We start from the raw sequence: 23,651 nt of genomic DNA on the forward strand, positions 1-23,651 counted from the left end.
TCACCCCTTGTTCACACCTAGGTCACTCCTTGTTTACCTCATGGTTACCCCTCTATCCTCCATTGTTCACCCTATGTCACTTCTTGTTCATCCCTTGGTCACCCCTTTGTCACCTCTAGGTCACCCATGTTCACTCCTATGTCACCCCTTGTTTACCCCCTCTTGCTCACCCCATGTTCACCCTTTTACACCCCGAGTTCAGCCCTTATTCAACCCATGTCACCCCATCTTCACACCCATGTTCTACCCTAGGTCACCTCTTGTTCACCCCTAGGTCACCCCTTTGTCACCCCTCACCCCATGTTCATCACAAGTTCACTCCTTGTTTACCGCTCTGTCACCCTTGTTCACCTCTATGTCACCCCTTGTTCACCCATGTTTACCTCTCTATCACCCCCTTGGTCACCCCTTTGTCACCTCTATGTCACCCCATGTTCACTCATATGTCACTCATTCACCCATGTTCACCTCTGTGTCACCCCTTGTTCACTCCTTGGTCACCCCTTGTTCACCTCTCCGTCACCCATGTTCACCCCTGTTCACCCCTATGACACTTCTCACCCCATGTTCACCTCTCTGTCACCCCTTGTTCACTCCTTGGTCACCCCTTGTTCTTGTTCACCCCCCTGTCACCCATGTTCACCCCTATTGACACCTGTGACATGAAGTTGGGGGTAATAAACTTCACGCACCTCTTCACTTCCTGCTGCTTTCGAACTGACTGACAAAGATATTTATAATTGAGAATGGGACATTAGAAAGAAGCTTTTATGCCAAGACACCACACCATACTTTTCTCCCTCAGATGAGAATGAAGATGGTAACATCCCAAGTGATGTTGTAATCAAAGCATAGGGAGAAGGAAAGGATCAGCAGAGGCCATAATCTCAGCGAGCCGGTCTGCGCGAAAGAGAAGAGCGATACGTTGTTGAAAGAAGATCTTGCGGCTCAACATGACATGAACTGATATATATCGAGGAGTTTGAAGGGGCTGATTAGGGTGGCTGGGTAGATTCCGAGGAAACATTGCACCTCCTTCATAGACACCTTTACACTTAGCTCAAAACACTCTACAAACTGTCATTAGACACAAAGGCCTATAACTTTCAATAGAGACATGATATCAGAGATTCAAGCACACAAAGAGATACGCCTTAATATGGTCTTCGCGGTGATATATGTTTCATTGAAAACAGACAGACGGTTGAAGAGATATGGACAGTTTACTAGAAGGGGGTAAAAACTGTCATGAAAACAAACTGTCAGACACAGAGACTCATAACATTTTGCAGTAGTATCTGATTCAAGATCTAAGCACCTAGAGACATGCGCCTTAAAGAGAGCTTAGCGCTGATATATGTTTCATAAGAAACAGAGAAGCGGCCAAAAAGTTATGGACAATTTACTAGATGGGGGTAAAAGACTGTCATGAAAACAGACTGTCAGACACAGAGAATCATAACTTTTTGCAGTAGTATCTGATCACATAAAAACATGCGCCTTAAAGAGAGCTTCGCACTGATATAAATTTCATTAAAATCGGACTATCGAGCAGAAAGTTATGAGCAAAATACTAACAGGGGGTCAAACTGTCATGAAAACTGCCCTCCACCCATGCTAATTTCGCCTGAGCAGGATGCTCCCTCAAGACTCCACCTTCATCAACGATCCACCCCTCATAGATTTTGCCTAGAATAGGGGAAGAAGTTTGCATGGTGGCTCGGGAAACAGATGGACCATGTGTGCACAGTGAGCAGCCGAATAGAAAGAACTTTTAAGGCTTTGAAAGAAAGAAAAGGGAAGAGACACTCAAGAGAGAGAGAACCTGAAGTGACCTTCATTACAAATAGAGTGAGAATCCACTACAACACTACAAACACAAGGGAGAAGAAGAGGTTTCGTACATACAAGAGGGAGCGGAAGCTCCAAGACTACTCATAGAGAGAGAATAAACTAGAGAGAGATGGACTCAAGAGTCTACATAAGAGAATATCTACAAGAGGGAGAGAAGGCTCATGGAAGAGGCTTGGGGAGACTAGAGCTACAGCAACATGAGGCCTAAGGGTGGAAGAGATTGATGAACAAGGGAGAGGAGGGCTCCTTTTATAGAGATTTTGTTACCCTTCTTCACCCATTTACAATTGCTGCGTGTAGATTCCTTTCCCCATCAATCACATAAGCACGTATGTCACCATCCATGTCCTTTTTGGCTACTCTTGCCATGTGTCCCATCACAAGATGCTCAAGACTCTTAAAATATTGAGAAAGTCAAGAGTCTCCTCACATGGAGCCCATAGGGACCCTCTCTTTTCCACATGTCCACATCCTCTTTATTCCACATAGGATTTCTAGAAGGATTCCTATTGACTTCACACTCCTCCACATGCCTTCCACACGCTTGGCATGTGGCCTCTCTTATATTATTGGAACACATGGACATGAGCCCACCTCTTTATATGACTCACTCTTCCTATTTTCTAAAAAACTCCATAATATCTTATACACAAATAACTCTCACCCCATACCAAGGTATTTATAATTCATACCTATGGTATTTACAATGAGCCATTCCACTCATCCTCTCCATCCCATACAATATCATAGAAAATAGAAATAAGTGAGAGCTGCTAGGCTATCACTTGATACTCAAACTCTTATCAAACATAGAAAAAAACAATACCAATGCCAAATTAAAAATATCAATTTTTAGCGTCACAACACCCCCGTTCATCCCATGTTCACCTCTCTGTCACCCCTTGTTCACACCTAGGTCATTCCTTGTTTCCCCCATGGTTACCCCTCTATCCTCCATTGTTTACCCCTAGGTCACCCTTGTTCATCCCATGTTCACCACAAGGTCACTCCTTGTTCACCCACGTTCACCTCTCTGTCACCCCACGTTCACCTCTCTGTCACCCCTTGGTCACCTCTATGTCACCCTATGCTCACTCATATGTCACCCATGTTCACACCAATGTCACCCCTTGTCATCCTTGGTTCACCCTTGGTTCATTCCTTGTTCACCCTTATTCACCCCTATGTCACCCTTGTCCACCTCTGTCACTCCTTTGTCACCCAGTGTAATCCTTGCCCACCACCGGACCCTTCTAGAACAAGTCATCCTTCTCTCTCTCTCTCACGTGGTATATGATTCAAATTTAAATTTTGCTGCCTTATCCACTCAAATATTGCCACTTGCCCACACCGCTTTTTCTCTCACCTCCCGCCTCCCATCAGTCCTATATTTAGTAGTTGGCCAAATTCAGCATAGGTACTTGGTGATCAAATCATCCACCATGATCAGTGCTTTTGGAGCGCATCTTGCAGCCCTCTCATGCTAGTTTTAGCCTACCTTGCTAAAATTTCTCCCTTTTGGCGTCTCTTCCTGGCCATCCCCCCTCCAATGAGATCATATGCAGCAACTCGTCCCTCTTGCAGCGCCTGGAAGCTCCCTACACCTCCTTCTCTTTGATCGCATCTTCTTCTGGCAGTTCCCTCCATCAACGAATTCTCTTGGTAGCTCCCTCTCCAACGAGTCCGCCGTGGCAATACCCTCTCCTTGGATCGCACCTCTACTGGGTGTAGTGCACCTCTCCCTGCAGCCCATCTCGCCCCTCTCCTTGGATCGCACCTCGCCCGGAAGCACCCTCTTCTGGTTTCGCATCCAACCTGTGCAACTTGTATCTCCCTCAGCCTCGTCACTTGCTGCCCTCAACCCTCTGCTGCCCATCCCACCATATGGATATGCCTCAGCTCTCTGCACATCTTCTCACTGCACATCCGCCTCAGCTCTTTGCCCCCTTTCCCTCTGGTGCCAATCAGCCTTCATAGGCCTGCACTTCAGCTTGAATCTTGCTCTGTGCAATCTTGCTCTCTCCTCTGGATGGATATTGAATTGGTCCTATGGGCTCTGCGCCTCGTCATCCTCTTGGACACCGACTTCGCCATCCAGGTCTCCGTGCTCCGCCATCAGCTTCCCCTCTACCTCACCACCACCTCGCCATCACCTCGCCAGCCCTTCTTGCTTCGCCATCAACTTTCCTCCTCGCCATCACCTGGTAGCTTCTGTTCTTGCTTCATCAGCTCCCTCCTGGCTATCACCTCGCCATTACCTCGCCAGCAACTTCCCTTCTTGCTTTGTCATCAACTCCCCTCCTCGCTATCACCTCACCACCAGTAGCTTCCTTTTTGCTTCACCATCAGCTCCCCTCCTCTCGGCAGACTCACCATCAGCTTCTACTTGACAGCTTGCTTCGCCAACAGCTCCCCCTCCTCTCTTGCTTTGTTTCTCTGGCAAAATTCCTTCTTGATGCTAGAGACGGCGAAGCACAAATATAAGCCATGGTTACCTAGAGATAAACTCTTCGCCCCTTTCTATACCACCATGACGTCCCAGGCAGCCTCTACAGTGCAGACACCCATTACTAAGTCTTCAACAGTGCCGACTTTTATCAGTGCCCACTTCATCAATGCCGACTTCATCATTAGTGGTGACGTCATTAATGATGCCTTCAGCAACTAAGGGATTCAGAGAAAAGAAGGTGAAGCTTTTCCCACTCTTAGAGCTCTAGTGCCTCTTCTTCGGACCATGGGGGCTCATATTACTTTCCCTCTGCACAGAAATCACACTTAGAGGGGTTGGGTGGGCCAACAGAATTACAGAGCCCTTCGAAAACCACCTCTCCTCTCTCCCACATTCGGGTTATGTTCAAATCTCTTCTGGATCCAAAACTCAAACTTTCTTCGGTGTTAACTCTCAAGAGGTCCAGACCCTCCACCCAACTGAGTTCGACAGGGTCATCTTCCCTCCTATCGATGTCAAACTATGTGCAAGCTTCATCAAATCTTATGACCATTGACTCCATAACAGAAACTTTTGAGTTCATGGGCTTGAGGCAGCTTCTCACACCCACTTTGGTCTCATAGTAGATGGGGCTCCCGGCTCTCACTATTCAACCTCCTTCCGACGATTCGCCACATCTTCTTTCATTCCTTTCGCAGTGCAAACCCATATTTTCTATGGAACATTCTCAGAAGCAGATTCTCGAGGAGAAGGACCATCTCCAGGTTTCAAATTCCAGTTTTATTTCAGTTTTGGAGTTGTAAGGCCATGAGCCATTTCTTTTTCAGTTTTAGGGATATAAGGCTCAAATCCATTTTTATATGAACAATCTATACTTGGAGTTTTCTAACACAGAACCTCAGTCATTCACCGGGACGGTGAATGATAGTGGCGGGGGAACTGTTGTACTTTGGACCTCGGTCACGGACTCCTACCAAGAGTCACACTAGGGTCACACCTTGTTCGCATCTGGGTCACACCTAGGTCACATCATGGTCACATCATGGTCACCTGAGCATGCCAAGATGGTTAGACCTTGGTCACACCTGGTTGCACCGTGTTCACATCTTGGTCACTCTGGAGCGACCAGTACATGACTTGGACATGACTAGAACATGACGTGGACATGACTGGAGCAGTACATGACTTGGACATGACTGGAACAGTACATGACTTGGATATGACAGGAGCAATACATGATTGGAGGAGTACTAAACCTCAATCTCGACCGACCTTGGTCAAATTTGATCAGAGTGAAGTACTGGCACACTGGACTGTAGCAGTTAAGAGAGTGCACAGGTGCACAGGTGGTACACATGTTGGTGCACATGGGAAGCAGTCTAGCAGTTAAGAGATATAAGTGGTTCACCAACCCTCGCCACCAACTAGTGTCAGGTGCACATGGAATAGACAGAAGTACACATGGAGTACGTGACTCACTGACTCAGAGGAGGTTGGAGAGTTGCAGAAGCCATCAAGGACGAAGCGGCCGACAAATGGCTGAAGGGCTAAGGATTCAGGAAGACAACCAATAGGAAGGAGGGAAGGGGATTTCCAGTGAGGAGGAGCAGATGAGGAGAAGGTGAAGAGGGGGAAAAGGGGAGGAAGGGGGCATTCCAGCGGAGGCAAAGGGCGTGAGAGAGGGAGAGAGGCTAGAGTCAAGAGTTTGCCTAGTGTGTATCTTCTCCGGGTGTATCAGTCATTTGGTATAACTCTCATGATCATATGATTCATTCCTTCTAATGAACTATGCTTCTTCCCATCTCTGCTCGCTCCTCTAAGATCTCTTCCCGTTGTGTTCTCCTCCCTTCCTCTCCCTTCACTTGGTATCACGGACCCTGTGTCATGTGGTTGGAGTTATGTTCTGTTCATGTTGAGGGTTGGCTTTTGTGATTTTGTTTCGCTTTAGTCTTCTTGTTGCTCACATCATCACTCTTGCACTTTTATCCAATCCCTTATCCCTTATATAAGCATTCCTCATTCCCCTTTATTCAGTCCTTAGTTTCTTTTTCAACCTTAACTTGAAAGGCATTCTTCAAGATATAAGACCCCTCTTTCTCTTTCCCTATGGAGCTGGAAGGGTGAGAATTACTGGTCCTCAACCTTCTCTGAATCCTGACAACAATCAAGACAATGAAATATTGTTATGTACGTAAATGTATATAACTGTGTGAATCAAGGTTTGCTTTAATGGCATTGGTTTGCAGTTGAATTTATAGTCAAAGACTGGTTGTCAAGGTTCTTGGTGTTGGAAGGCAGCATATAGGGTAAGGTGACATTTGGCAAGTTGCCAAGTGTGGGGTATCGGTCTAGGGTGTGCTTTTAGACTTGTGTGTGTGCAAGCTGTGCATATGTGAGATTCTATGATTGCATAGGTTGGGTAGAGACTGCTTTCGTATGCCTGTAATCGTTTGGGAATTTGTGACAGTTGACAGGAGATAACACGCTGAAGAGGAGGACTAGTTTGTTACAACATGCATCTATAAACGTTTCAAGAGTGTGTTTGATAAGAGGAACATGGCCGCCACTAGTTCATTATACAACATGCATCTACAAACTGTTTCAAGAGAGTGTATGAGGGGAGGAACAAGGCTGCGGCTGGTACTTCAAAAAGGAGCTATGGCATGCACAATTAAAGCAGAAATGGGCCTACGGGAGCGTTGCATTCAGGAGGAGCAGATGACCAAAATCTGGTGGCTTTGTGATGGAGTTTCTAGACTAGAGAGGGCAAATTAGCCTAGGGGATTTTGGACGTTTTATTTGCTAGTCATTATTGTGTGGGAGATCGTTTCTGAATGTTATTTAGGTGGCAAGTGGTCGTGTAGGGTCTGCTGCATCAATATGGTGGTATTTATTTTGGCCTTCTCATGTTTGTGGGGTGGATATTTGGGGAAGTTCAGGTTTCAAATGATAGTGAAAGGTCTCGAAATGCTATGCATGTGAGGTTTACACACTTGGTAGATTTTCATGCAAAGCTTCTCAAAACTGCATCATCCACCATGTTGATCTGCCCGAGTATTCCACCTTTGTGTATCATTGGCTTCTGGACATGATCAGTACAATGTTGAAGCTATTGGAAGTGGCTTCATCTGAAATGCTTGATACAGATAGTGTGTTAGTCTATTGGTTGGTTGTGATGATAGTCTACCGTGTGTGAGAGTTGATGATCTAATTAGTGACTGAGATTGTGGTTCAAGATAGGTCTATGTGTTCTGAGTTATGTGCTTTGTACATGAGCAACAAGTTGGATAGCCTGAGCTCTCTTTGACATTGCAGTAATTAGTTATGCCTCGGAAGTAATGATGTTGTTTCTCCATCTCATGCTGACTGAATGCAATTGCTCAAGTCTTTGTCTTTGTTTTGTATTCAGAAGTATGCCATTGTGTCTGTGCTGCTCTATATGGGGACATGAGAATCCTATGCTTGTCCACCCAAGCGTCCTTTTGTCTTTTGGAGTGGGTGTCTATAGGAGGATTCAGCTCTATTCCACTTAGCGTCCACGCCATTGCCTTTGGGCTGCTCTATATGTTGTCTACAGGAGGATTCAGCTCTTCATTATTACGAAGGAAGACTATGAAGGGAGATGACAGGCTCGTGCCTGGTACATGCATAAAGGAGTGGTTATTAGATCATGTGAGATGAGCTTCTCCCCTCCAGATTCTTCCATTGCAAGGTGTTCACAGAGTCTAGGAGATGATTGGCAACTTGGCTACCTGAATAATCTGAGACACTTGAGGTCCACATGCTATTGAGCATCAACTGATCAGAGTCATTGATTCCATATGTGCAATGAAGTTGGCTTAACTACCATGAGCATAAATTTACTACACTCTTTCATACATAGCTGTTATGAAGTCACTTATATATTAGAAGTGTGATTCAATTCACTTACGTTGAGGGCTTGGGGTTCTGCATGCAACATGACTGATATAAAACTCTCTTTTTCCAGAGAAAAGTATCATTAAATATGGTTTTGTGAAAACAATATAAAGAGTCAGCTATCCGTGAGGCTGACTGATTTAATACTTGACAGCTTGCACGCAAGGATGAAGAGGTGGTCTCTCAAGCACAAGAGATCAGCAACCTTCGATCTGCACTTGCATGCGTGACAAACTCACGATTGGAGATTGAAAGATTACGGTCAGAGTTGCAAAATGAATGTAACCTAAAGAAGGATGCAAAACATAAACAAGAGGCAAGAAGAATCTGTTACATTATACATGCTTTTGTTTTGCTGATGAAACACATGAGTTTGTTTATGTTGAAGGTAATCAACTGTTCAAATGCAATGAATATGGAAATGAAGTAAGGTATCCCCAAATTGGTTATCTTTGCAGGGTAGTGAGCTGACAGAGAAGGAAACTAAAATTCGTTCGCACTGTTGCAAGGTAATGTTTCCGTTTTGCTGTGTTCACTTTAAAGCAAAACAGATTGGCAATTCATCAATGTGAGGCTAATCCTGTACGGTTTTACTCTATAATAAGTGTGCATTAGTTTCCTTTGCATAGTGAGTTGTGCAACTCGATCAAGAATTTCTGTTTATTCACTTCCATTTTGGTGAAACAACTCTCTTTACTTTTTTTAAAAGCTTAATGCTGGCTAGAAAATATTAATAATTTCCACATCCTATTTTAGGAATCAGTTTCAGAAGCGCAAGCTGATGTGGAAAAATGTGGCATTGAATCTGAGCCTATCTTCAAGAAACTGATTGACCATATACAAAAACTGACTACTTGTTTAGAAAAGAATGAATCATCTGGTCAAAATGATCCAGCTCATGCAGAGATCAAACCAGACAGGCTTGAGAATGGAGCTATGGGTGCAGATACAAGTCCTCGGTCTTCTCTGAAGAAACATGTGAATCAGCCACTTCATTTGACTTGCAGCAGCGATCCAAATTCAGCAAGTGCTGCTGTCACTGTTGACCCTAAAGTGAATAAAGAAGATGATTTTAAGTCTTCCCTCCAGGAGGGGCAGAAGAGTGCCGAAAGAATTTGCAAACAATCAACAGTAATTGAGAAAAGATTAGATATAGTGCCTGTTCTTGATTGCACCAGCACAAAGATGAAAGAGTTATCTAGAGTTGTGTCTTGGAAATGGCGATGGGTAGCAGCAGCTTCAGAAGTGAAAGCATTGTTGGGGGAGTTGAAAACCCTCAAAGCATTAGGTAGCGTACATCCAAACAAACGGCATTCGTTTGCAGCATCCTCTTGCACTGAAGGTCGTGAGAAATTCAGGTCCTCAATGCAAAGTGCACAGCTAAAGCCCTTGCAAAGCCTAAAGCATAGGAGTGCAAAGGAGAATAAAATGCCAATCCCAATCGATAAACTTTTTCCTTTCTTGCTGTCGATTTGGAAGACATCTTCTAGGAGTGTTAGTCTGGAAAAAGAGGTGATGTACAAAACTAGGCGACTAGATAGCTTGCTCTACATCATTCCTCAGTGGGTGCAAAAGTTCTTAAAGAAGAGAAAACTGGAAAGGGTAATAAATCACTGGTTGCTTTACTTGTTACGGTCTTGGAGGGCAAAATTTGAACATCAGGGGCTTGATTCGGCCTATTGTTACTGCCCATGCTGCTGCTTGCAGAGGAAATCTCTGGCTTCTTTGCCATTGAATACAGGAAATCCACCAAAAGGTGTACAAATAAGCACAAAGCATTTCAAATCTCGGGAGACAGATGCTCCTTTGAACCTTTGCATGATCAGAGGTGCATCCACAACGTCCAGAAAGGGGCACTCCCCATGGAAGGCAAAGGAAGTTCCCGAGAAGATAAGATGTACCGACATGGTTGGTGCTGGTAACTTTGGAGCAGTCATAACTACAAAATCTGGTATGAAAATTGCATCTGAGGAAGCAGATTTTTTAAAGCAGAAACAGAACCTCCAACCCCTTTACCATCCAAGATGTATACAAGAAAATGCCAATCGCATTTCTACGCTGAATACAGAGGGATTTTCAAGCTGTGTGGAAAAAGGGGTTCAGAAGATGGATGAAAATGAGCCAACGTTCACAGAAAGAGCAATGGAAGTCCTTCAGGCAAGTCTCTGTACAGTTTGAAACGTTTTGAACTACTTTGGAGCATGGCTTTTTTCTCCTGAACATCACTAGAGACTCAACTCACCAATTGACCTTTTTAATAATTACAATTGCAATTTCCATTTTCTACGCAATGTATCATGTCCTGTATTTAAGAATCATTTGAGCTGCATAATCTCTGATCCTTACTGCAAACAGGTCTCATTACACCATAAACTTCGTGATCTTGAGGCACTGATTTTGAGGGAAGGAAAGCCCCATCACCAACAGGTCTTTTTGCAATGTCACCCATTGTTATCTCTTTATTCTTCATTCTAGTGCGAAACATCCAAATTTCTATTGCCCTGATTCCTTACATTACAGTCAGCTCATAACAATTGATGCTGAATATACACTCTAAATGATTTGCCTGCCCTGTTGATAAATATTTTTTAGATTCTGTGTCATATTTTGAAAAGGTTAAGGCTAAGCAGTTGAACATGTTAACTTGTACTAGAGAGGAATTATTTTTTCAACACTACCCCTCAATGTCCACACTCACCATTTGACCAGACGAGCAAGTGGAGGATAACCCTCACCAAAAAAGATCCTATCCTAATCTTGGTGCATCATTCACTGATGCCATTAGAAGATAGAGCCTTGCCGCCTCAAAATAGGATGGCAAGTATACCTTAGGCATGAGATTTGAATATAGTCCTTGTTTCCTACTGTGTGACTATACCATGGCCCTCAACTGTTCCATTAGCCTCATATCTTCTTGATCCAGACCTAGTTCTCCATGTTGGCAGGGTTACGACCTCACTACTCATCTTGAGGACTTTGCAGTCTTCCATTGCATTGTACCGCTTCTTCTATCATGGTTGGTCTGCAGGAAGCCTTCTCTCCACTCTGCTCAGGTACCAAGATCACGACTATGTGTGTTGATGTGACACCACACGCGGCTTCAAAGGATTATGCTAGTCAAACGGACCATACTATGGTGCAGGTTGTAGTGCAACGGTCGCAGGGAACAGACTGAAGGTATGAATGGAAACATAAAGAGAAGATCTTACGCGAATGCTTGTGAGAACTAGAACAAGGATACACTAACTTGGTGCAATGCAAAAGGAAGACAGAACAAGGGTTCGGAACACATATATGTATGTATGTTTGCATTTGTGTACATAGATGCACACATACATGTATGTATATGTGTATTCAAAGAAGATGCAGAATTTAATTTTAACTTTGTATATGAAAACATATTGGGTTGCAGGCTTTCCCTTCCTGCTTGCTCTTGCTCCTCTGACTTGCCTCAACCCACCAATCCCACCACCCCCCCTCCTCCTGCCCCGCCCCTCCCTTGCCTCCCCTCCGCCCTTCTCTTCCCCCCCCCCCTACCATGCCTTCCCCTCCTGGCCCCTTCCTCTATTTTCCATTGCCTCCTCTTCTCCCCACCTGCTCCTGTCCCCTGCCAACGCTCCTATACACATTTTGGCCGCCTCTTCTGCTATGAGCTGAACCTGCAGTGTACCGACACTCTGGTACATTAACTTGAGGATTCCGACAGCGGGGAATACTCTATTCCACTTTCGGGGACTTTCTCATTGGCACCTTGAGAGTCGTCATGTGATTGCCCTTAGTGGCTGCTTCCATGGTCTTCATTGACACATCTTCCGAGGCATCCTCGACATGAGTATCGTCGACACATCATCGAGGAGCAGGATGTGCACACTTTTGTGCGGCAGCTACTTCAGGCACATGGGTTTTCTACCCTTGCTATGCATAAAATGAATGAAATATATCTTTACTACTTTCTTGTTTGAGTCAAGGGTACTCTGTCCTAGGTTGTCTCCCAAAATGAATGCAAATAAATCATGTGTGTTGAGTCAAAGGTTCTCTGCCTTGGATAGTTCTCCTAAAAAGATGTATTTTCATATTTTGTTTTGGTGTGTGGCTCCATGTCTCTCATTAGTCCCTAGAGCCAGGATGTGATGTACTGTGGGAGCCATGTATTGGCTTTGATAGGTCTCGTTATTAGGCCTAGCCGAGTTCTAGGATGTTGGTGTATTCCTAGACCTATGAGCTAGTCATGTAGCCATGCTATAACATGAGCCTCTGAGCATGTTGAGTCTCAAGCCATGAGAGTGCTTGGATCAACCTTTGAACACGCTTAGACTTTAGCCTCTGAGTTACATAGGGTACAGAGTTTGATGATTGTGATTGTCATGTTCTGTTCTTGGTTCCATTCCAATAGTCCCTCACCTTATACCATCATTGTCATGTTCTATTCTTGGTTCCATTCCAGTAGTCTCTCACCTTGCCTTCATGGGAGGTGTTGGAATATGAAGCCAAAATGAGTCAAAAATATGTGTTCTAGTGTGAGTTCTAGTCTAGTGTGTCCTATGGATGCCACGTGTCATATTGGGAGTTATCCCATATGCATAGGTGTTCATATGTGTGTGTGTGCTCTTATATAAGAGCTGTACTTGTCTAGTGTTAAATCAATCAAGTATCAAGCTACAAGCTCTTTGGTCTACATGTGAGTACTCTCATTTTCGTTCATTGCTCTAGTCATTTCATTTCCATTCCATTATGTCTCCTTTTGAGTATCACTTCCTCTCTCCCTAGCCTACCCTCTCTCTCTCCCTCTTTCCACCATGTTCCTTCACCATCTAGACAGAGCACTGGTGGGTTTCATTGTTGGCCTCATGCCTACTTGGAGCGTGGTCCAAGCTTGAATACAAACTAGTTTGGCCTTAGAGGGTGACCAGATCAGCTTGCATGGCCTTCATCCAACAACCATTCTGAAAGGCATCTTGATGACATAAGGGCTCTTCATTGCATGCTGTAGCAACCAAAGCATAAGCAACAAAACTAGCATGCTATTTCTGGATAGCTGCTCTCATACGGGCTGGCAGAGGAGTATCTTGTTTGCTATCTTTTAATGTGTCAAGGAGCCAATGGGGTATCTTTTTGGGCTCCTGAATTGCTGCTCTTTCCTGGTCAAGAGCCCTGTGCAAATGATCTTGATCAATGAGAGGCATATCAGGCTGAATTTCTGGCTGCACATGTGGCTGCAAATGACCGACAGATGGAGGAGGTACAACCTCAGATGGAACATCATCCCGAGCATCGGATGGAAACAAAGGCATCAAGCTGTCAAATATGTCAGGGGCATCAACAACGGGCTGTTTTTGACAGTCCAGCAAAGGCATGGTGGAAGATTCATCAAACACAACATCCCGACTGACAAAACACTTGCCCGTGCGGGGCTGATATAGCTTATAGCCCTTGCTCTCTGAACTATACCCAAGAAAAATGCACCACTTAGTGCGTTTCTGTGAAGGCACATGAGCATAAGCGAAGCATCCAAAAGTCCTCATGTGGGAAATGCGAGGCTTACGACCTGTCCAAGCCTCATTAGGTGTGACAGTCTGCAATGCCTTTGTAGGACATCTATTCAAGATGTAATTTGCCCACATGACCGCATCCAACCACAACTTATTAGGCAAATGTTTGCCTTTCAACATGCATCTGGCCATTTTCATCACTGATCTATTCTTCCGCTCAGCCATGGGATTCTGTTGATGAGTATAAGGCACCGTGCATCGATGATTGATGCCATGGGAAGCCAAAAAAACAGCAAACTCCTTCGACATGTATTCACCCCCCCTGTCTGTATTAAGGTGAGCAATGTGCAACCCACTCTCATTCTCAGCCAAGGCAATAAAGTGCTTGAAGCATGAAGAAACTTCAGATTTGGAGTTCAATGCGAAAATCCAAGTGTACCTGGTGAAATCATCAATAAAAGTAACAAAATAGTAGAACCCCCCAAGAGCTGCAACCCTCATGGGTCCACAAACATCACTATGAACCAAATAAAGCTTGCGTGAAGCACCAACTCTCCTATCCTTGGAAAACGCAGCATGGTACATCTTACCAAGAAAGCATGGTTCACAAACATGTTTGGTAGGCATATGCATGTTGGGAAGATCCACAACCATATTTTCCTTATACAGCTTCACCAGGGCTCCAAAATTGAGGTGTCCAAACCTCTCATGCCACAAATGAGTATCTGCCATGGTAGAACCAAGAGCACAGGCATGTACATCGGCAAGTGCAGCATCATCATCCAAACATCTGTCATAAGCATCAAGTCTATAAAGACCTCTAGACAATGTGCTAGTCAAAACCATGGTAAAGGCATGTGTAGCATCATGCACTGCACACCTAACACCATAAAAAAGAACCTTAAAGCCACATGTAGCAATGGCTGAAATAGAAATGAGGTTCTTACGAATGCCTGGAATAAAGCACATGCTCTAGAGTAACAATACCACCAGAGACAGAAGTAAGAGCAACTTGCCCAATACCTTTCACGGTATATGATGTATTATTGGCACATGTGACACTGCCCCTCTGAGGCATCACAAACCTCTGAAACTGCCATACAAGCATCATGAACATCAGTTCTATACTGGCATGTAACCAAGAAAGCCCAATGCGGGTCTTCTGCAAAATTAGCGGACTCATGTCGATCTTTTGCACTAGAAGAACCAGATAGTGCAAGACCAGACTCTTTCTTCTTCTTTTCAGATGCTATGCGCTTCCTGCATCATAAATATCATGCCCAGGTTTCCTGCAATAATTACATCTCTTCTTCTTTTTGTTATCCCCTGAAGAAGAGGCACCATGTGAATGATTAGCATGGGAATGAGAGGGTTTTCCAGTTGAAACCTTGCCTTCACCTTTGTGTTTGTGATGGGCAGAAAATGCTTGATCACTAGCCATAGAAGCATTGCGATTCACATGACTTTGCTCCTTTTGAAGAAGAAGACCAACCAGCTGGTCAAATGAGAAATGATTGGCATCACTCCCTGCAACCAACCTCCATGTAGTAGCAAAGCCTTGATATGAGTCAAGCAACCCATCAAGGTTATTAGAAACAAGCTGAGAATCATGCATAATCTCATCAATGTTGGCCAACAGCTCTTTCAAATCCTTCACATCAGTGAGATAGGCATCCATGTTACCACCCTCATCAAGCTTCAAATCTTTCAACTGCTTGCGGAGATAGGCAACCCTCGCCTCATTCCGCACTTGATAATACAAAGATGCAAGTTGATCCCATGCTTGCTTAGCTGTCTTGCAAGACCGGATATGAGGAATAATAACTTGTTTCATTGAAAGAGCAATCAAGGCATGTGCTTTGGCATCACGACCATCCCACTGAATTTGCTCCTGTGAAGGAGGCAAAGCACTTGGAGCAGCAGGTGCAGGTGTCCTAGCAGTAGCATTAGAACCATCACTTGAAGACCCATCGCCTGAAGAAGCAGAGGCTGTAGGTGTAGCACCAGAAGTAACAGTGTGCGTGTAGGCCTGGCTTCAGAACCTGAAACAATGTGTTATAGATTCTTGGCAACCAAAATAGTAATCGGCTTTCAGTTTCCTAAAGGGCAGTAGACCATAACTTGCATTGCATATTCATTATTCACAGCCACATTACATCATTTCCAACCACCTAACTTTAAACAATACCACTTAGAAACAACTCAAGAAATAACTGGATGGAGGCTAGAGTGCCCCTGCTCAATGAAACCAAGTACAAAACACCACACTGGCCCCAAACACTTGGCGCCCCTTCCGGTATTTATTTATTCTTTAGGAATGAAATTGGTACATACAACAAGGGCTCACCCTTGTGCTCTGCCCCACGGGCTATTCCACTGTCCAAGCCAAACCTTGGCTATAACCTGCATTCCATTCTAGTGCACACACTAGTACCCAAGTGCCAAGGCAAAGCTAAGGCATTCACCATTTGTCCATGACCAATTGTCAAGGTATTCAAGCATTCCACAAAGACTGTAGCCAACTGTTAATGACCAGGCATCCATACACTTCCCAAAATGCTCAAGCAGCCTCAAGGCTTCCAAAATGCATACACTGCCCCTCTGGCACTCTCCCAGGCACACCCTCTGCAACTGAGTGTATGCTTAAGCCTGCATGGTCCAGAGGAAGCTCTAAACAACAAATGGAACAATAACAAGCTTCCAAAAATCACCAAATGCAATCATATGAAAGGGGTAGCGACCAGAGAACTCAAACCAGCTTCAATGGACTTCAATCCAGCTCCGAAACACCACCAGAGGCAACACATCCAATGTTGAGGCTAGCAGGATGAACTGGCAGCTAGGAGAGGAGAGGGAAGAGAGAGATAACGAGCTGGAATCAGAGAGGGAGAAAGAGCAGGAGGATCATGGGCAAGAGAGGAAAGCGATCAGCCAGCAACCTGCCTTGGGATGTGTGCAAAGAATCGTACGATCAACCGTACAACAGCCCATACAATCTGGAAATCCGTCCGTATAGATAGCCAAAGGTTGTACAATAGTAGCAAGTGCTTGAGCCTTGGAAATATGTGCCAAATGATCCGTGCAACAACACTAATGGCCCGTACAGTCCGTACGGGGGCCTTTAATGAAGCGCCTACAGTCCATATAGCCATACGGGCTGCCTTGAAATGTGTGAAACTCCAAGAAATGCAAGCGGGGGAGCTTTGGAAAGCATGCCAAGCCTTTGACCTTCAAAAACGTAGGAAGAACATCTCGTAACGTTGAGGAGAGGAGTAAGGAAAGGAGAGGTGGTAGGTAGTGCACATGGCCCCCTCATTAAAGCTCCAACCCTTGCAAACCAATGGAACATTGGTTTGCCCCTCACATTAAAATCCTAACCCCTTCTAACCAATGAAACGTTGGTTTCCTTGGGCCTAACTCTAAGACCCCTCTAAACCTTGCCTTGCCTCTAGCAAGTAGGCCTCGTGTGTGCACCTAGGGACTTCTAGGAAGTGTCGCTTCCCCTAGGCTAGCCCCCTAAGCCAAAGTTGGTCACGGTTCATAACTTCACGTCCCCGTGACAATTATAGCAAAAGAAAGTGCTCCCACGAGGAGGAGAGTACTTAGAAATGGAGAGAAAGAGATCCAATGGAGGAGAACTCGCAGCCCAAGGCAAAGGGATGCCAAATGAGGAAGAATGGGCTCAAGGAGTGAACTCCAAATCACTTCAACATGCTCCAAAAAGCTCTAGTAGCCGGCACACAGCTCGAGGCAGCAAGAAAACTGCTCCAAAGGGCTCCAACAGCCGGCACACAACTTGAGATAGCTCCAAGATGCTGAGAAATCTTTAAATTTGCTGACACGCAACCTGAGGCAAATCTGTACAGCAAAACAACAGCATAAAATGATCCGTACAATCTGAGAATGACCCGTACAAGTCACACATGTGAGCCCAGCAGTTCCGTACAGTCCCGAAATGCTCTGTACAGCACCGCGCCTGCCTTCAATGTGCCCGTACAAGTGTACGGATTCCATACATCAGGTCGTATAGTCGTACGGATCCCTTACAACAATAAAAACTCGCATGTGTGGTCGAATTTACTGCAACGGGATGAAAGAACCTCTGAAATGCAACTCCCTTCGCGATGGTTGCTCCAAAGTGCTTGGAGAGGTCTCAAACACTCGTGCATGGTTGCCCTCGTTCGACGTACGGAACGTCCCCTACGACCTGTACGTTTTTTCTTTTTTTAAAAAAAAATTAATAAATAATATTTTATAAATTTAATAAATGGGTGCGTTTGTTTGTTTTGGATGGCTGGTTTTGTTATTGGTGATGGTTCTGCCAAACTGATTTTGGGCCTCCTTGATGGCAAGGTTCCATATAAACCCCCTCTTCTCTCACTATGATCTCACACTATGCATCTACCTCCGACTTCAAGTCTCTACTCTCCCCTCTCCATCTCCAACAAGTGACGAGGCTCAAGCTGCATCAAGCATCTTCATCTCTCTCCCTCTTTATCTCCATCAAGCACCTATATAACATGTTTGTACAAGTTTTAAAGCTTGTACAAGTACCTACTCCAAAACTCTAAAATCTCTGTCTTTTTTTTGGGTATTGAACGTACCATCGGACGTACACCTAAGATTTTTTAGTTGTTTAGTATCGCACTAATATCAAACGGTATGTATCAAACGTGATCGTACGTGTCAACCATGCACTCGTGGGAGTGTGAAACACAGCAAGACCAGCAGGAATGAGGGCTCTAGAGGCTGCCAAACAGCTTGGGAAAGTTGTCAATGGCTGAGGGAAAGGATTCCCGACCTGCTCTGATACCACTGTTGGCTATGACAAGAAATGGAAGCTCAAAAATGGAAGCAAGAAGGAGAAAAATAGATGCTGTAATAGATTGCTGCAAAACTGAAGTGTGGAGGCTCAAGGGAGAGCCAACATAACAAAACCCTAGGGCTAACTGCCCTAATTGGACTAAGTGTCCTAACTGACCTAGATGGTACATAAACTAACTGTACCAATAGTCCTAACTGACTATAACTAGGCCTACAAGGCACATACCAAGGTATAAGTGGCATCTATTGATAGCCCATGAGATGGCCTACAAGCATCATCACCCATGCTAAATGCTAAGTACTATATAGTCATAATATCTTCAGTACTACATACTCATGACATCAACATCAGCAGCATCATTATCATAACAGATAAGATCCAATGCCAAGTCTTGGCTGATATTGGAGGCCCAAGAGTGGAAGTCATGATGGACTCGACGGTGGATGGGGCTGTGCTAGTATGAGGTCAGAGATAGAATGCTAGCGGCTATTAGTGGGTGCGGTCCGACGTGGCCTCCTGGCAATGGCTCTATGACTAACAAGGACACGGTAATCCCTATTGGTCTTGCCTCAATCTTGAACATAGAAGGGATATCCCCAAGCATGATCTGTGTGTCCGCTCTCTGCCAATTGTGTCATGTTGCTGGCTCTGGATCTCTACCTCGCCGACTACCCATGATGTGGTGATCTAGCTGGAAGAACTCTGTAATCATACTCTGATATGGGTCTGTCTGTGTGCCCAGTCCCTGTCTCTCCAATCTAAGTAAGCGCTCCTTGTGCCTAACTATCTCATGAATGAAGATGGCCCTGATCTGGATAAGAGAGGAAATGGGAGAGTAGCCCGAAGCTGTCTTTGAAGAGACAATGGTAGTGTCCATGGATCTCGTAGTACACAAGGCCTCTGAAGATGAAGTGCTCCTCTGACTTGATCTCCTGTAGATCACACAAGGCACATATGTGCCTCTTCTTGGGTACTTCCTCAACTCGCCCACTTTCAATGTGGAGTCGAAGTGATGAAATCTGAAACTGTCCAATAGTGATCCGCCATCAATGGGGGAGTTATACCCCGAAGGATCAATAAAGCCCCCATTTGAGATGTGCAAGGAATGATCCCTGTAGAAGCTGAGCTTCACTTGAAGCTCACTCGGTGCCAACTAGGTCCTGAATGTGTAAAGCTGTAGGAGGTCATCGTGTATGATCTGGTTGACCTCGTGATATTCGAGTGGAAGAAATATTCTGTACTAGAAGGGGGGTAAATTGTCCATGTGGAGTATTAATCTCTCAAACTTGTAGAGATATATACAATGATATGGTGGTGTGGGATAGATTAGGACTTGGTCTATTTTAGAGTTTTTGTGTGCTCTAGTACTTGGACTATATATACCAAGTACTTGTACTTCATTTGGTTGAACATTTCAATTGGAGTTCACTTGTGTTCACTTCTTTTTCTCTTGTGTTCACAACTCTTCTCCATTCTTGTTCCTACAAGTGGTATCAGAGCTAGTCCTTACAGCCCTGTCACTTGCTTCCCCACTCTTCCGCGTGCTCCTGTTGCACTTCTGTCATGGAGAAGAAGTTAGTTCTTATTGGTCGACTTATCTTTTGGCTGTCCTGAGCTCCCACAAGCTTCGCGTGATCTCGAGCTTCAATTTTGTTGCGAGATTTGGCACCAAGAAGCACTCCTCAGCTGGGCGATTTTCTTTTGCATCACGCGCACAGTATTTTAAGGCAATTTTGGATACCGGAGTTATGTGGCTGCGTCAGGCAACCCGGAGAAGTTTTGAGCAGCCATAGTGGGGTTTTAACTCCCTTTCGGAGCTGTTCGTGCTCTCAAAATTTCATTCTAAGATACAGATTAGAAGATACCAGCAATATCACTTACGTTTTGCTGTTTTTTTGACTGATTTCTGTATGTTGCGCTTGCAAACAGCTCGTACACTGCCTCGCCATCCGTACACCCGTACACCTTGACATTGCTTCCCATTGCCTCTCCAGCTCGCCATTTGCATCTCAAGCTCATTTTCAGCCTCTCCCAGTTGGTTCTTGCAGATAGCATTGCGTAGGTGGCTTGCAGATTGCATTGCACAGGTGTCAGTGCATTTGGGACAGTTTCTGGCTACACATTGAGTGCAAGTCATTGCTTAGGTGAAGAATATCTTGGTTGGAAAGGGCTAATGGGACATTGTGAATGGGGATGACTGGTGCACCTAGCTCTAGTGCATCTTCCACTACCACTCAGGGTTCTACAGCCACTACACATGTTGCTCCCATAGCAGATTAGAGGAGGTTTGATTGAAGGGATACCCAAGCATTGTCTGTGAAGACACACATTAAGTCCACTATCAAGTCTTGCAAGACTTCAAAGGCAGGTTGGGATAGAGTGAAAAGTATGTGGAATGTGAAGAATAAAGCAAGAAGCATTGCTTTGAATAATAAGCTCAATGACTTGTCCATGCAAGAAGGTCAAACTATTACAGCTCATATTGCAAAGATTACTGACATTCGGGATGAGCTCGCAGCTATTGATGAGGATATGGAAGACAAGAAATTGGTCTCTATCACCCTCAATAGTTTGGCACCCTCATATGATACGTTTGTTACTTGAACGAAGATCTGCAAGTAACTTCTGGAGCCAAATACACTCCACTGTAGCTGTAGAAGCTGCTCTATACTTAGCCTCACAGCTAGAAGTAGCAGCTGTAGTATGCTTCTTGCTGAACCAAGAGATGCACGAAGTACCAATCATGAAGCAGTTGTCACTATGTGATGGAACAGCCGGCCCAATCACTATCAGTGAATCCATGCATAACAAGTGAAGAATTGGCCTTGTAGAGAAGGCCCAAATGCTGAGTGCCTTTGAGATACCTGAAGACACCTTCATGGCCTCCCAATGGTGTGTAGAAGGGTTGTGCGGCCCAATCACTATCAGTGAATCCATAGCAAATCTGAAGTGTTCTATTGGTTTAAGGAGTTCAAAGCATTGGCTGAGAGCCAAACCAATTCTAGAATTCGAACACTTAATTGTGACAATGGTGGAGAGTATACTTCACATGCTTTTGAGGGATACCTGAAAGAGCATGGGATAAGGCATCACAAAACAGTGCCATACACGCCTCAACATAATCCGATTGCAGAGAGGAAGAACAGGACTCATGGAGATGACACGGTGTATGCTGAAATTTAAGAGAATGTCAAAGGCACTTTGGGGTGAAGCAATTGTTACAACCACATATATTCAGAATCGCTGCCCTACACAAGCATTGGTTGACAGGATGCCTTTTGAGGCATTTTATGGGTACAAGCCCAAGGTGAATCACTTCAGAGTATTTGGGTCTGTTGCATATGCTTTGGTACCAGCTGAAAATCGATCCAAGCTTGGTGATAAAAGCATTAAATGCATCTTTGTGGGGTATAGCACTGAAAGCCGAGGCTTTAAGCTTTATGATCCATCCACAAGGAAAGTAATCATAAGCAGGGATGTTTTGTTTGCAGAGCATGATAGCATGCAATCCATCAGTGAGGAGTTGCCTCCATATGATGATACACCTTTGGACATCATTCAGTTTGAGGATGTTGCTGATTTGGGTTCTCCAGTTGATGTTCCCTCTACCTCTCAGACTCCAACAGGGTTGCCACATGTTGAGGGTTCTTTTCCTCAGATGTCTCAGATTTGCAGCCACCTCATGGGGAGGGATAGCCTAATGTAGAGATATATACAATGATATGGTGGTGTAGGATAGACTAGGACTTAGTCTATTTTAGAGTTTTTGTGTACTCTAGTACTTGGACTATATATACCAAGTACTTGTACTTCATTTGGTTGAACATTTCAGTTGGAATTCACTTGTGTTCACTTCTTGTTCTCTTGTGTTCATTTCTCTTCTCCATTCTTGTTCCTACAAAACCACCTGCATGTATGCACATACCAACATCTCTGATCACTCTTAATTGCTACGGACATGGAGCAGGATAGTGCTAGCCATGGTAGTCTATGACGTCCTAAGGCTCTATTGCCGTACTTTCTGACACGGTATAGATATTTGATGACTTGGAAAGCCGCATCAAGCTGAAGCGGAGATGATCCAAACTCAGCCTGAATGGTCTGGTGGGGAATTGATGGCTTACTACATACCATCCACGATACCATGAGAACTTGGAGGCACTCCCCCCTCGCCCAGTCTAAGAGAAGAGAAACCGTAAGTCAGCGTATAAATTTTCAATAGTGATTTATCAAAGGTGAACCAATCTTTATGCATATAGCTGCTTTGGATGTCTTGAAGATCATGACCTTGGTCTTACCCCAAGGTTGACCCTCAATGATGTGACTCACAGAGAACGCCTGTAGCGCATCTAAGTGTCTCTGGAGCCCCTCTGCAGAGGAAAGAATAGCACAACATCATTTGTATATAACAAGATCAGCAAGAGAGCATCCAGCCCGCTGCCCCCCCTAGTGTCTCCATAAATATCTCAAGCTCATCTATGTAGAGGCCAAACATGGTTGGTGAAAGTAGGCACCCTTGATTGACCCCAATAGTGCTCATGATCTCCTCTGTCCATCCAGCTCCTTTTCAGACTCTGCCGTGAAACCCTCTCATAGAGTGCAATAACAGCCCATATGATCTCCTAGTTGTAACCCAGCTCCTGTAGTTGTCTAAGAAAAGAGAGAGAGAGAGAGAGAGAGAGAGAGAGAGAGAGAGAAAGAAGAAAGAAAGAAAGTGTATTATTGTCCACTAAAGGCCAAAATGGGCCCATGGGACATCAAGAACTCTGCATACAAGAAAAGAGAGAGAGAGAGAGAGATTAGCCAAAGGGAACAACTCCAAGCATCACTCACCATAAAAAAGCCTGTTGACGAAGAGGAAGTTTGCAGCTACAAAGCTCCCAAGACGATAGCTCTAGCTTTGGCACCGGTAAGAAACATTGAAGCATTTGAGAGATAATGCGAAAGGGGTTGATAATGCAGCCCCAAACCATACTGCCTAGCTGTAAATATAAAAAATATAATAAAGTACCATCTGCATGAAGCGCTTCACTGACTAATTGAATCTCTTTGGACGAGATGGAGCATCTGGGTTCTTGTAAGGCAAGGGGACAATCAAACTCCTTTGAGCAACTCT

The 23,651-nt window shown here is 44.6% G+C and overlaps 1 protein-coding gene across 1 annotated transcript in view; it reads left to right on the forward strand.

The window, feature by feature from the left end:
• Positions 1 to 23,651, forward strand: part of LOC147904600 (uncharacterized) — an 86,101-nt gene that overhangs the window by 18,859 nt on the left and 43,591 nt on the right. The window contains exons 4-7 of the mRNA XM_087391846.1: positions 8,376 to 8,537; positions 8,680 to 8,730; positions 8,978 to 10,378; positions 10,577 to 10,648. Of these exons, the coding sequence (XP_087247972.1) occupies positions 8,376 to 8,537; positions 8,680 to 8,730; positions 8,978 to 10,378; positions 10,577 to 10,648 (1,686 nt within the window). The remainder of the gene's footprint in view (positions 1 to 8,375; positions 8,538 to 8,679; positions 8,731 to 8,977; positions 10,379 to 10,576; positions 10,649 to 23,651) is intronic.

This window comes from Dipteris shenzhenensis, chromosome 2 (assembly GCF_047967505.1).
Source record: "Dipteris shenzhenensis isolate YYH24624 ecotype China chromosome 2, Dip_SZ_1.0, whole genome shotgun sequence".
Classification (NCBI taxonomy): domain Eukaryota; kingdom Viridiplantae; phylum Streptophyta; class Polypodiopsida; order Gleicheniales; family Dipteridaceae; genus Dipteris; species Dipteris shenzhenensis.